Consider the following 13,789-nt stretch of genomic DNA (forward strand, 5'->3'; position numbering starts at 1 on the left):
AATGCTAGGTGCAGAAGTGGGAAAACTGATTAACAAAATAAAAATCCAGAGCGTTTCCCATGCAAACAGTCATCAGCGTATCTTCTGTAATTATGTAGCCCATAAATCAACACAGCGTGCCAGGGTTCCGCTCGTGCTGTAAATATCTTAATGACTGAGATGTCTTTAACCATGAATAATTTATATCTGCATGATCCATTTTTCTCCACCATGCTTGACTTCGGTCGGATAGACTAATTTTCCACCAGGGGATGAGCTCTTGATGATTTCCTCTTGATTTCTTTTCTGTTTATTTTTCTTACTTTGACACACTCCATTTTTTTCTCTCGTGTGTTTTCCTTAAGTAAGCGTGCCCCCATCTATCCACCCTGTCTGCTTGCTTTGATTTTCCCAATGCATCTTGCTAGACATCTTGGAAGAAAGCCAAGGCTTTTGGGTTCCTCCTTCCCACCAGGCCCTCTGTGAATGGAGTTGGGTGGCAACTAGGGAAACAGACTTAATGCCACAAGACAGTAGGCGCCGCTTGATGTGGTGGCAGGAAAGCATTTGTTATGGAAAGCAATTGCCAGGAAAGGCTAATGATCAATTAAACGTTTGTAGATCCCCTTCGGTGACTCAAGAAGCAACCACCACATGGGTACTGCTGGAGATTGGTACTTGCTAAAGCAGTTTTGTTGTCTTTCTAGACTCTGTTAAAATAAAGGCAGCATGCAGAACAAGCTCAATCTTAGCTAAAAAGCACATCGCAACCCTCCCACATCGCTACACTCAGCCCGCCTCGTCCCCACGCAGCTCCCTGCTAATATTACTTCCTTCAGTCACTATAGTCCGTTGGAAAATGCGAATTGCCTTTCTATAGACAGGGAGCTTCAGACACCTTCAGTTGATCTTTTGACACTTAAAACAAAATTGTATTGTGCTTTCAGGGGAAAAAAAAAACCAACTTTACCCAGCAAATCAGGCTCCCATTTGACAATTGCTATACAAGTGGGTCAGTGATCTTTTGACCCCTTTGACGTACCTGAGTAATGTGCCTACAGGCCTGAGGACCTGCTAGATAACTCTAGTTGGGTTATTTTTTGTTTTGAGTTTGTTTTCAGTCGTAAGCACTTAGACCATTCTGCAATAAGGTGGGTTTCATTTGGAGGAGAAAAAAACGCAAACGTCTTATGCTCTGCCGTTAAAAACATAATTGCAACTACAAATGTTATGAGATGCTGCAGAATATACTTCCACATTGGAATTCTGGCGTTGCACTGACCTGCCCTACCTTCTTGACATGATTTCCCAAGCGGTGACTCAAAGACAAGGATCATATCTCTTTATCTTTCAGTCCCCAGTACTCACTGATGTGCCTGGCCTTCAGTAAGTGTGTTTATGTTAATGTCGTTTCATGAAGATGGCTTCATTTATGCTTAGAATATGAGGTGGTAAGAAGCTAGGATGGACATCTCTTAGGGCTGCGTATAAATTAAGCAATAGGCTACCGCCAGTCTACTTTCTATAAGTGCTATGGATTTGCCTATTTGGGAAATTTAAAAGGGCCTATTGGAGCCCTAGTAGCAGAGTGGGTATGTGTTGGGCCGCTAACTGCAAGGTGGGCAGTTTGAAACCCCCAGATGCTCTTCAGGAGAAAGGCGGAGCTTACTACTCCCCTAAAGAGTTACATTCTCAGGAACCGACAAGGGCAGTTCTACCTATCCTATAGCATCTCTAGGGGTCAGCATTGACTCCATGGCAGGGAGTGTTTCTGTTTATTGTCATGTATATATTTTTATATCTGGGTTGGATTTTGTTTGTTTTCTCATCTTGACAAACACCAGTAGTGTAGAATCACTTTTATCTCTCAAAGTTTATCCCTTCCATTCTTTAGTAGATAGTGAACTTTAGATCCTGGCTCTGGTGAATTTATTTTAAGTGCACAAACCTTTCCTAATCTTTTTTTCCGGCTGGCCACTAACCTCTTATTGATTTAGCATTATGCTCTCTCTCGCTCCCTCGTTCTCTGTAGGCTCATAGATTCTTGAGTCTGGAGGGCTTTCATTTGAATCCCTTCAGTTTACAGATAAAGATAATGGGGTCTCTGGTGGAGGGTGCCTGGGTCACAAGGTCCCTTGGAGGTTCAATGAGGAGCACACTCCACAGTCCCAGCTCTAAGCCCTGCTCAGCCCCGGAGTGGCTTGTCCTTACCTGTGACTTCATTCGCTCCTGTCTTTGGATTTGGAGGGTTCTTCAGTCGTTTTAGGAGAAACTCCTCACTGAACTTCAACATCCCAAATATTCTTCCTTCAACTTCTTAATAAGAAAAGCACTACTTCAAGACAGACCATTCTTATTCCCATGTAGTTCCAGGCTGTTTTACCAAACCATCTTTGGATCCTCTACCTCTCCATGAATGGCAGCAGAGGCTCCAGAACCTCCCCCCAAGCTTCTTGATATTCTTATTGCCCTGATCTTTATTCCAAAATAATTTGAATCTTATTCTTCACGTAACTGGATATTTAAATACTCTCTGAATATGCGTGGTAACCGCTTAAAATTCGGATGTTTAACCGTGATGTAATATTTTTTGCACCTAGTGTGTGTGTTGTGTAATGCTTGATTATGGTTTTATCAAATTCATATCTGCAAATACCTCGTCTGAAGTACGTGCTGCTTAGACTAAAGGTTAAGCAGTACATTGGGAGGATGGCCTCCGGTGAAAGGGGCCGTCAGGAATGTGGGCGTTTCACTGGTCTGCGGACCTAGACACAGAAGAGGTCTCTCTCAGGGTACAGATTCTGTTGTTAACAGACTTAAACTGACAGCACCTCTTCCATCTGATCATTGTTTCTGTCTCAAAATTTAGGAATTTCTGGAGATGTTGCTCCGGATACTTGGGCTTTTTCCTTCGGGGGGCTCCATGTCCTTGTCTGCAAGATGGGAGATGGCTTCCCAGGTCCGGGTTTGCATCCCAACAGGAAGAGAAGAGAAGCGAGGGCACAGTTCGTTCTGGGAGCAGATCCTGGAAGTGCCCAGCACACCTCCATTCATTTCATGTTGTTAGAAACTTGCTCAGAGGCCCACATCTTCCGGCCAGGAAGGTTGGAAAATGGGTATAACTCAGCATGGTGAGCAAGGGCAGGGAGCAGCAGCCCGGGCTGAGCAATACACAACATTTCCTGTGGACAGATGGCAGACATCACCCCCTAAACTCAAAACACAAACAAACAGACTCTTTGCCAGGGAGTAGATTCTGTCTTTCAGTGACCCTCCAGGACAAAGTGAGTTTCCCAGGCTGGGACGCCCGCTGTGGGGGACTAGAAAGCCCCATCTCTCTCCCGTGGAGCAGTGGTGGTCCCCAACTGCGGGCCTTGCACTTAGCAGGCCAACGTGTAACCTCTACGTCACCAGGGCTCCTTCACCCCTGGGAACCGCCAAACACAAAGAAAAACCTCCTACCAACATGAGACCACTGGCGCATCGTGCCCTCTGCACATATTTTTTAGGACTAAGTGATCTCAGTGTTTAAGAAACAGAGGTCAGACAAGACACCTACCCCTGGAATGGGTATATTGTTGGCATGAATGTTTCATGCTTGGTTGGTTCAAGGATCTGTTTTGTTCCATCTTGAATGGAAGATGGCTCTCTCCATGGAATTGAAACCTCTTGAGCTTATGCACGCCCCCTGGGTCCTGCAAAGAGTGGACTGACTTCCTCGCTCACTGTTTAGGGAGACGCCTCGGTGATCAAATGTACTCAAGGAAGGACAAAATCGTATTAATAAAGTCTCAGACAGCAGAGCAGCAGAAACTCGGGGAAAAAAAACATTAGAGTCCAACATGCCGTCTTAAAACACAAGATGACTCTAAGACTGGAGGTCGCAGCGTATCAATAATACTGATATCCCACATGGATGGCACTTTCTAAATTACAAAATGCTTTATGCAGTGATGGGACTGTAATAATCGCCGGTACAGGTACTATTTTGCAGACAAAGAAGTAGGCTGAGAAAGTTTTAGCAACTCGGCTAAGGGGCCCTCACCCAAAAAGTGCGGACAGGAGAATGAAATGCAGGCCCTTGACTTCAAGTGCCGCCTCCTCCCCTGTCTCTGAGCTGCAAGCAATGTCACGAGGCTCCCGCCACCTCTGATGCGTCAGCCATTCCGGCAGGCTCTGGGGATGTTGTGATCGACAGGACACAGTCCCGACCTACACAGCAAGCCCCCAGTCTGGCAAAGGGCAGAGATAACGTAAGGCAAACCGGCCTTATGACGCAGCGAGGCATATGCTAAGCAGCAGGAACACAACAGGCCGGACAGCACCAAAGGAAGGGCAGCTCACCAGATCCAGAGTGGGGGTGGCTTTCCAGAGGGGCCGACATTTACCGAGTCATAAGCGATGAGTAGAAGTTGAAAGCGCCAGGACTGGTCCAAAGCGTGTGTAAAGTCAGCCTTGAGGGGAGGTGACCCCGTCAGATCCAGGATAGGGAGAAAACCCAGGAGGTTTACAACTGTAACTCCATGTGCCCTTTCCTACTGACCATCCAAATAGAAGCGCCAACCATCCACCCAGCCACAGCCGGTTCTAATACACACACTTAGCGAATTAGTCCTTCTTAGAAATGCAAATTGAGAGACCTAGTATGCGCCAGGCACTCTGCAGGGTGGAAAGACACAGAGCATTGCGCCAGCTGGGGGGAAGCCTGCCTGCCGGTTGAAGGGATATGCGAGTGCGCATGTGCAACAAGGTGCCAGGCTGAGGCAGCCTGATATGAGGTGGCCGCGGCCCGTGGGGATGCTTCACGGAGGGAAACCTACACGTCTGGGGGAAGATTGTTAAGAGGCCAACACCCAGCCTCCATCTTCTGTTGCTCTGTTTGCTCACTTGATGTGTTTTGTTTTCTGAAATTTGTTTTCCGACAGATTCTGTGGCAACAGCGTCCGGGCCCCTACTAGTTGAAGTTGCCAAAACTCCTGGTGCCAGCCTTGGGGTTGCCCTAAATACCTCGATGTGCTGTAACAAACAGGTCATTGTCATCGACAAGATCAAATCTGCGAGTATTGCAGACAGGTGGGTGCTGTGCACAAGTACCTCCTTGTCCGAGAGTGCAGTTGGAGGGGGGACGTGTCGGAGGGTGTGTTCGAAGCAGCTGGTGTACAGCTACGTAGTATGAAGGGGAAATGGAATGAAAGAATGGAGTTTCTTCACACCGTTTGAAGCCCCCTGGCACACCCATACACACACGCCCAATGAAAACGTGTTTTCTTGAAAGTTTGTATGTACGTTTCATGTAGGGAAACAAGTTACTTTTGTGTCGCTGAAAAATCCTCCTAGCTTATCAGCCAGCCCATAATATAATTGCCACCTCCTCACATGTTGTGGGAGAGGAAAGTGTGAATTTAAGGCAAGTGAGCAAGCATTCTTGGTAAGGGGTGGCTGAGTGGATCCGTTCTGTGCCACCTGCAGTGATGTCCTGGGTATTACCGAATTGTCAGCAGTTACTCCCTGCCGCTATAAACTCTCACACCTTTTCTGTTAAATGCGTGTGTGTGACATATGGAATCTCTAAAGAAAAGACCTATTCTGTCATAGTATGTTTAACCCAGGGACGACATAATCTTTAAAGGGCCCCTTAAAGCACCATTCATTCTTTGGTCATAAAAACAAAATTCCTTTATCTTGAAATGTGTTTTCCCTAATGAATGAAGAGGTTAGACTTATTAAAGTAGAGGAAGTTGCGTGGCTACCTTCCCACCTAATTAATGATTTTCCCAGGTCCCCATAAGAAAGCCCCCTAGGCTCTCATAGTGGAAAGACTCCGAAGCACATGAACATGAAGGTATCTTTTTCGATGGAAAGGAGGGCTTGGGATGCTTTTGTCTTGAAGAATCAGCTGTTCAGAGGGCGAGCTCCCGCAGCCTGTCTCCCCTGACCTTCTCCAGTCTTCTCTTCCACCCCGCTTTGCCCCGCACGGTAAACTCCCAGCTGCTCAGTGTAGGCGCTCCTGTGTGTCAGGGTGCCCTCTAGCACAGTGGGGTAGAGTTCTTTCCTTCTGTTTTTGGTTGTGTGCGGCTTTGGGGGTTTGGGTTTGTTGCTTCCCCATTCCACCGCTGAGTCGCCAGTGTAAGGAGCTGTCCACTTGACTGGTCCCTGGGGGTGCTGACCACTGTGTTTGCTTTTCTCGGCTCTATCCAGTCTCCTGAGGTCAGCTCGATGCAGCAGCCGCCCCCCACCCCACCTCCCAGCTCTCCCCGCAGCATCTTCCTCCCGCAGAACTGGCAGCAGTCCCATCGCCATTGAGGGCTGTTGTGCTAAGAAGTGCTTAGCTCCAGAGGAACGAGGTTAAACACAATAACACGGAGCTGGCAATCGGGGAGGTTGTGTGGCAGGCTTCTCTCCCCCAAGCCATAGTTATAGACGACCCTGTTCCATCCGGAGAGTCTAAATATTGGCCAACTCATCCTTTGCAGCTATAGAATATTTAAGAGGAAAATGATCCCTATAACATTCAGAGGAAGTTTGTTTTTTCTTCCTTTCGCTCACCTCCCACCCCCACCCCCCAGCTTTCAGCACCAAACGACCCCAAACCAGTGTTGAGCAAAATAAGAGAAGAACTTGTCCTGAAGCTGTCTGTGTTTTCTACCGCAGTTTGCATTCCCATTCCACCCAGACTACTTCCTATGGACCGGTGGTATTTGCTCCACCACTCAAACGCTTCCTCCGTTTCAAACAAGTAACTGAAAACTGTGTAAGTTTAGCCATGGTGGTTGAAAACACCACACTCTGGACAGGCCGGGTGCTGAGCATCTCTCCTCTCTCTGCAGATGTGGGGCACTGCACGTCGGAGACCACATCCTGTCCATTGACGGAACCAGCATGGAGTACTGCACACTCGCAGAGGCCACTCAGTTCCTGGCCAACACCACCGACCAGGTCAAGCTAGAGATTCTTCCCCATCATCAGACCCGCCTGGCCCTCAAGGGACCAGAACACGGTGAGGAGACTGGGCCAGAGGAATCTCTTCCTGGTCCCTGCACACTTACCTGCTTCCACCAGCAGAGTTAGAAAGCAGAAAGGCTCCGAGTTCGTCTCTGCCTTTATCATTTCCCCTCAAAATTATGCACTATCTTTGTTTACGCCTCTTCTCTACCAAATGCCTATCAAGTCATACTTATCATTATTATCCATCCCCAAATGGGGAGAAAACTTTTGTTTGGGGAGTGAAAAAATTCTTAGATTAGTACTATTTAATATTTACATATATTAATAACATTTTAATAAATAATAAAATATTTTAAAGCCTTTGGTAGAACTGAATATGCAGAGAAAGGAAATAAATGGAGTCCCTTTATTCATATTGAATTGAGTATCCACTGGAGGACAATGAAAACTAATAGTGTAATTTGCACCTAATTTAAAAAATTTTTAGTTTCAGGTATTGCTGTGCAGTAGGTGTTAATAGCCCAACCACAAAAGCAAACTCACTGCCATCAACGCTGTCAACTGAGTCAATGCTGACTCTGAGTGATGCTCTAGGGCTGGGTAGCACTGCCCCTGTGGGTTTCTGAGATGGTATCTCTTCACGGGACTAGAGACCCACGTCTTTTTCCCTCCGAGTGGCTTGTGTTTTCGAACTGCTGATCTTGTGGATACCAGCCCAACACTCAACTACTGCACCACCAGGGCTCCTTAGATAGTAATAGCACCCCGTACAAATACTTGGGGGTGGCATTGTGTCAATTTACCAGAATAACTTTGATGGGCTGGGGGAGTAGAGACCAATGATTACCCCAGCTAAACCCTGTCCCTGGGAGCATCAGAATTTTTGACAACATGTGTTCAATATAAGGTGTAAACTAAGAGTCTGCATGTTTGCCTCCAGGACGCTCACATATGCTTGCTGAGTGTTTTGACCCTCTCCTCCCCAGGCCTCCGTACACATCTGTGAACAAAGCCTGGCGCATTTTAATTTGACCCCAAAATCAAATGAAATCCATGACTCCGATAGGGGAGGGCAAGCAGGTCTAGGGGAGGCATTCCAACTCCTCTGCCTTCCCTTCCCTTAAATCAAGTCTGTTCCATCCATTTTCTCTCTTCCTGCCTTACAGCCCGAGGCCCCACTAGCATTGTTAAGATGGCTTCAAGGAGGCCCAGGCATTTTTGTGTGTTTAGAGAGAGCACAATTGGCTCGGGAACAGGAATTTTGCTTATGAGGAGATCATTTGTACGACATCTCTCCCACCTGCTCTAACACACTGTACAGTGTGGGGAAGAAGAAGAGAGAAACCATCGCAGAGCCAGATCATTTTTGTACTGAATGAGTCAGCTAGATGTACTCTTTTTAATTAAATGGAGCTTAGACAGCCCTGGAGCTAATGAAAATCTCTAGCACAGCAGTGCCCTTATCAGATTTTAATTTTACACACTGGAGCAGACAGAGGATGCAGCGGAGGCTGGCCAGGAAAAGGCATTCAGCATCCTTTGACTAGGAATGATAAGGAGCTCTGGGAGAGAGCTGTCTGCGGGAATGCACACTGGTCGATCCCACAAACCAACTGAGAGTAGCGATGCCTAAAACAGTTAAGTGTCCCCTACATTTATCGAAGGTCGACTTTAGACTTGGGCCACTACTGTACAGGTACAGGAACGCACAGGATACCGTGCTGTACTGCATGGAAGGAAGACGATGAACTTCTGTTGGTTCACGGAGTGGAAGTGCGTGGCACACCCTTTGAGATGGAATTGCCTTGAGCCACCCCACCCCTCCCCTCTTTACTTACACAGGGAACCCTGGTGGTGAACCGGTTACCTGTTGGGCTGCCAGTTACAAAGTCAGCAGTTCAAAACCACCAGCCACTCCATGGGAGAAAGATGAGGCTTTCTACTCCCTTAGAGAATTAGTCTTGGAGACTCACAGAGGCAGTTCTACCCTGTCCTATAGGGTCACTGTGAGTCATCATCGATTCAATGGCAGTGAGTTTTATTTATTTATTTATTTACATGATGTGCAAATCAGCAATAACTGAAGTGGTCTCCAACTCACTTTGTTTTGTAACCGCCAAACACAATCTGAGCAGGTGAATTTATATGCTCAAACGTATGAACCAACAACCAATGGTCTTCATCACTGTGGAGCATCTGACGGCTCTTGCGCAATGGGAACTGCTGGTTTGAGTCATCTGCTTTCTTGTCTGACCCATCGCCTACTTCTGCTGCAAGTTGTGCACGGTCTTCCGTATCTAGCTTTCAGTCATTTCCCCACGTTCTACAGAGTGAAAATGAGACTTGCCCTTCCAAGAGGAAATTGATATTTGCTCCTAAACATAAATAAACAACAGTTGGAAAAGAATGAAAATTTAAAAATTTCCATTTCACCCCAAAGGAAAATCCTTATTATGTATATAATTCTCAGATGTTGTTTGGTATGTAAGAAAATTGTTATATACTTTTAACCGTTTCCACAAGATAGTGATAGTTATTTTTATCCTAACCTCTGATACCTGAACAATGTGTTTCTAAACCTGGGGGTGGAGGGAAATAGTTTTCCCAGATTTTGCATGACGACAAAACCATAGTCACCGCAGGGTTTCCTAGGCCATGTGAAAAATCAACTGGGATTAAGAGAGCATCCTTGTCTTTTGCTGGTGAATTACCAGGACTGAAGAAGCAGAGTTTAGAAATCATTTCCACGCAGGGTTTTGGAAGACATAATCTACATCGTGTTCTTGTCCACCGTGGTGTGTTCTCCATCAGGGATTTCTGACATCGTCTCTAAAGTTTAAGTGCCTAGTGAATGAGATTTTTGAAGTGCCAGATACAGAGCATTCCCATTATAAGATACTTGGGTCACCAATGCGGAGAAAAGCTGACAGGTTCAAGGGCTCTACTGGCTGATGGGCATCTGTTCTGCAAACATACTAATCTCATTTAATGTGCATAGCAATCTTATCATGGGCTCCATTTGGCAGATGAGGAAACCGTGCAGAAGAGAAGCCAGGCAACAGGTGAAGAAGGTCCTATATGTAGGAAGGTGTAGTAGACAGGGATGGAGCCAGGATGAGACTCTCACAGTGACTGACATGTCCTCGTTCTACTTCCTGTCTCATCTCAGAAAGGACAGGAAGTGGCCAGTGAGCTGGTGTCACAGATGTTTCAACTTACACTCTCAATGATGCTCCTTAAAATAGAGAGCGAGTGTTCACCTTTCTTATGTGAATGAACACGAACACTGTGAGATGATTTACATTCAGGCATCTAGCATTAGAGTCAGGGAACTAGAGGCAAAGTGTTCATCTGCTTTGCCGAGTTCTTTAGGGTTGTTGAATGTTAGATTTTATGCCAGAGGAACAGATACAGTATGGCTCATGTTTCAGAGGGCTGGCTAGAAAGTCAAACAGAGACTTTGGACCGTCGAATGGGAGCACGGTAAGCATCTATGTACAAACACAGGCAGGGGCATCCAGGCTTTGAAGTAAACTTCGTCAAAATTTCTACAACATCTTCAGGAAGCATAAGAGCATGGACTATTTTCAAAATTGACAGTTCGCTTCGAGATTTTTTTTAAAAAGGTTTGTCAAAGTGCTTTTAAAAATTAAAAAATATGTTGCAGCATTCCCCCCTCCTTATAAGATGAGGATAGATGATTCAAAAGGTCTGTTATTGAGGGGAATGGAATGCAAGCGATGGGTGATAGTGTAATTTAAATATCCGAGCCGTAAATTGCGGTGCGTGACTGGTGAACCCCGATTCACCAGCCAATGTGATTTATTGTCCCCTCTCTCTTCCTCTCCAAACAGTGCTGCTAACTAGCCAAGATTTGCACATCTTTAATTACTAATCGTAGGCCATAGATCTCTATGGGGTTGGCTTATACGTTAAAAAAATGTTTTTAATCTCTGCTGCGATGCGCAGGGGAGATTAGAAATTGATTCAATGCTCATCTTAAAAGGAGGGGGAGTGGGGCTGGGAAAGGGGCTGGGAAAGACATTCATTATTCTCCAGAGGACACAAAGGTTCCGCCTCCGATGTTCATCATCCGTTCTGCTGACCGCTGAGAAAGGGCTGAGACAAGTACATTTTTGTTTCTTTGCAAGTAGCTTTCATTTTGCTACACTTTTGATTTGTGCCGTTCAGTTACTTTTTCCTCTTTTTCCCCCCCTGGTTTGTTTGTTTGTTTCGTTTCGTTTTTTTGTCTCATCATCACATCCTATGGGCAGTGAAAATTCAGAGGAGCGACAGGCAACTTCCCTGGGATTCCTGGGCCAACAGCCACCCCAGCAGCCTTCACACCTACCATCACTATCACACCTACCACCCTGACCACTGCAGAGTGCCAGCCCTGACCTTCCCGAAGGCGCCTGCTCCACACAGCCCTCGTAACGTGCCCTGCTTTCTCCTCCTGCTCTTGCGTTCCCATCTGTTCTTCTCGCCCTGCCTCATCTCACCCACTACGCCTCTGCCTCCGTGTGGGGGTTGGATGCTTTTTCTGTAGTCGCAAGCGATCACTTCTGACGCCTCTCAAGTCTTCGGTCTTGGCACTGGGTGTCAGAAAGGGGTCCCAGTGCTCAGAATACTTTCTGGGGGGCCAGGAGGTCACAAGCCAGAGCGGGATAGGGAGTCTGACGCTCTCACCGCTTATGAAAGTCAGGTCAGGAAGTGTCTGTGGAAATAAGATGGTTGCTGAGACCTTGAGTTGGTCAGGAAGGAACTTATTTTCATGTCTAGTTTGGGTCCAAAGGCAAGATTCTTGGGGTTTCTCCGTGACCCATTGGACCCTGGGACACGCTGAACTATACCTGGGGCATGTCTCGTCTCTCTTAACTCTACAGTGTTGGGTCTCCATGGTGCCTGCGCCTGGTCTCTGTCTGGGCCCTTGCTGTACGTCCTGTGTGTGTGTACGTTGTCACTGGCCAGCTGCACCCGCTGAGAACGCTCTGTGCCAAGTGTCCCCTCTCTTGCAGCAGCTTTGGTGGCTTCGTCCTTCTCGCCCACCTCCCTGAGTGCGTACAGCCTGAGCTCCCTGAACATGGGCACTTTGCCTCGCAGTCTCTACTCCACCAGCCCGCGCGGGACCATGATGCGGAGGAGACTGAAAAAGAAAGACTTCAAAAGTTCATGTAAGTGACCTACCTGCGAGCCGGGCTGGGTGGCCCGGAGACGCTGGTGTGGGCATCGCAGGTTGGAGACACTGCAGCCAAAATGCGTAAATGCTCAGATGGCGGGGGAGTGTCCGTGGCTGTCACACTTGCCTGTTAACGGAAACGTTGCAGATCCCAGTCCACCCAGAGGCAGTCCACAGCAAGGCCTGCCGTGTGATTGCCAAAGCACCAGTCCTTCCAGTCGGTGGAGCCCAGATAGACTCTGACACACGGGAAGGCCGTGAACTGGAGAGGGCGGTAACTTCTTTTTTAATTTCGGAGTTAGCAGCAACTGGCTTGGCTTTTTAAATAATCAGGTAACTAGCTAACTAGCTCACGGTCCTGAGCCAAAGCCCATTCACAGAGTATCCATCCTCTATCTGCACTGAATTAGCTAATACGACTTTGCCCACAGTTTTTCATTTAAAGTTTTTTTCATGTTCATCCAGTCTATTAAAATAACCAAAGATGTGACTCCCACACCCCAGTTGAAGAGTCTCTTTTTATTTTTAGGTAGGTTTGGGCAAGGAATCTGGATGCTTAGTTTCTTATTTACTCCAAAGATATCTTAGGGAACCTTTACCCCCTTTTGAAAAATGTTAAGATTCGCATACATTGTAAACAAATGTCATTTTAAACTACATTTCAGAACCAAACTGCAGAAGTGATGATAAGCTTGGATATGAATTTTCAAACTCTAGCCCCTTGCTCAAGATACCCTTCATTTTCCCCCAAACCAAGACCCTGTCGGCCCACCCTGCTCCCTGGAGAGCGGCTGCTGCATACTGCGCCGTCCCTTAGGCCTGCATCAGCCACCGGACGGGTGGGAGGGGGCCGCGTTAGAAACTCGCAGTCTAGGAACTTCAGCGATGACTGCTGGAAATCTGATCTACGCAGAACTGGGAAGGTGCGGTTGGCTGCTTGCTGTTGGACAGTTTGTTGCACACATTAAAAAGTGGGAGGAGGATAACTGGATGTCTTTCAGGGAAGAAACACAAATGATTCCTGAGTTTTCCCTTTCTACCGAGGAAGATCTTGTTCTTTTAGCTGATCACAACCTGGGGGCAGAGAGAGCAGTCCAACCACAGTCTAGAGATGCGACTAGTTCTTGTCTTGTGAGCCCTTCTTGGTGGCTGTGGTTCTGATTACTGCCAAAGGAACTCAGGACAGTCGGGAGTCTCTTCCTGGATGTAGCATCAGAAGGAGAATAAGGAACATCCTTAAGTTACTTAAATAAAGTCACGCCCAGTTAGTCTGAGGCTGATACTGAAGGGAGAAAGTGATTTTGACACAATGTAGTTGTATTCTTGGCTCTGCAGCTTATTCGCCGGAGAGTCACCTTCCAAGGGGGATCTCTCACGAGCTGCCCTCGTGCCACCGTCAGAGCCTCGCCGACCCGGCACCAGGCAAGCCGTCTTCTTGCTGCAGGAACGGCGGGTTTCCTTACGAGGAAAACACCGCGCGACAGGGGGCGCCACTGCGGTGGTCCTCGTGTTGCCTTGCCTGCCTTGTGAACCGTCCGCAGATGGAGCACGCTGGAGAGCTCCAGATGACAGCTACTTAGGAAAATGGATAGAACGTCGGGTTTAGTCTAACTCGGACCAAGGTGCAGCTAGAGGCCCATGTCTCAGTTTGGTCTTGTTTGTAGCTAACCTGGGGAGGAACTGTGT

At 47.2% G+C, this 13,789-nt stretch overlaps 1 protein-coding gene across 5 annotated transcripts in view; it reads left to right on the forward strand.

Moving 5' to 3' along the window:
- GRIP1 (glutamate receptor interacting protein 1) overlaps positions 1-13,789 on the forward strand; it is a 477,907-nt gene that overhangs the window by 346,948 nt on the left and 117,170 nt on the right. For 2 of the 5 annotated variants that reach the window (XM_075552788.1, XM_075552790.1), the window contains exons 8-10: positions 4,905-5,052; positions 6,807-6,976; positions 11,943-12,098. In XM_075552788.1, coding sequence (XP_075408903.1) covers positions 4,905-5,052; positions 6,807-6,976; positions 11,943-12,098 — 474 coding nt within the window. Of the gene's footprint in view, positions 1-4,904; positions 5,053-6,806; positions 6,977-11,198; positions 11,358-11,942; positions 12,099-13,789 lie in introns of all 5 variants that reach the window. The other 3 variants (XM_075552789.1, XM_075552791.1, XM_075552787.1) reach the window with 2 other exon arrangements.

The sequence above is a fragment of the Tenrec ecaudatus genome, chromosome 6 (assembly GCF_050624435.1).
Source record: "Tenrec ecaudatus isolate mTenEca1 chromosome 6, mTenEca1.hap1, whole genome shotgun sequence".
Taxonomy (NCBI): Eukaryota; Metazoa; Chordata; class Mammalia; order Afrosoricida; family Tenrecidae; genus Tenrec; species Tenrec ecaudatus.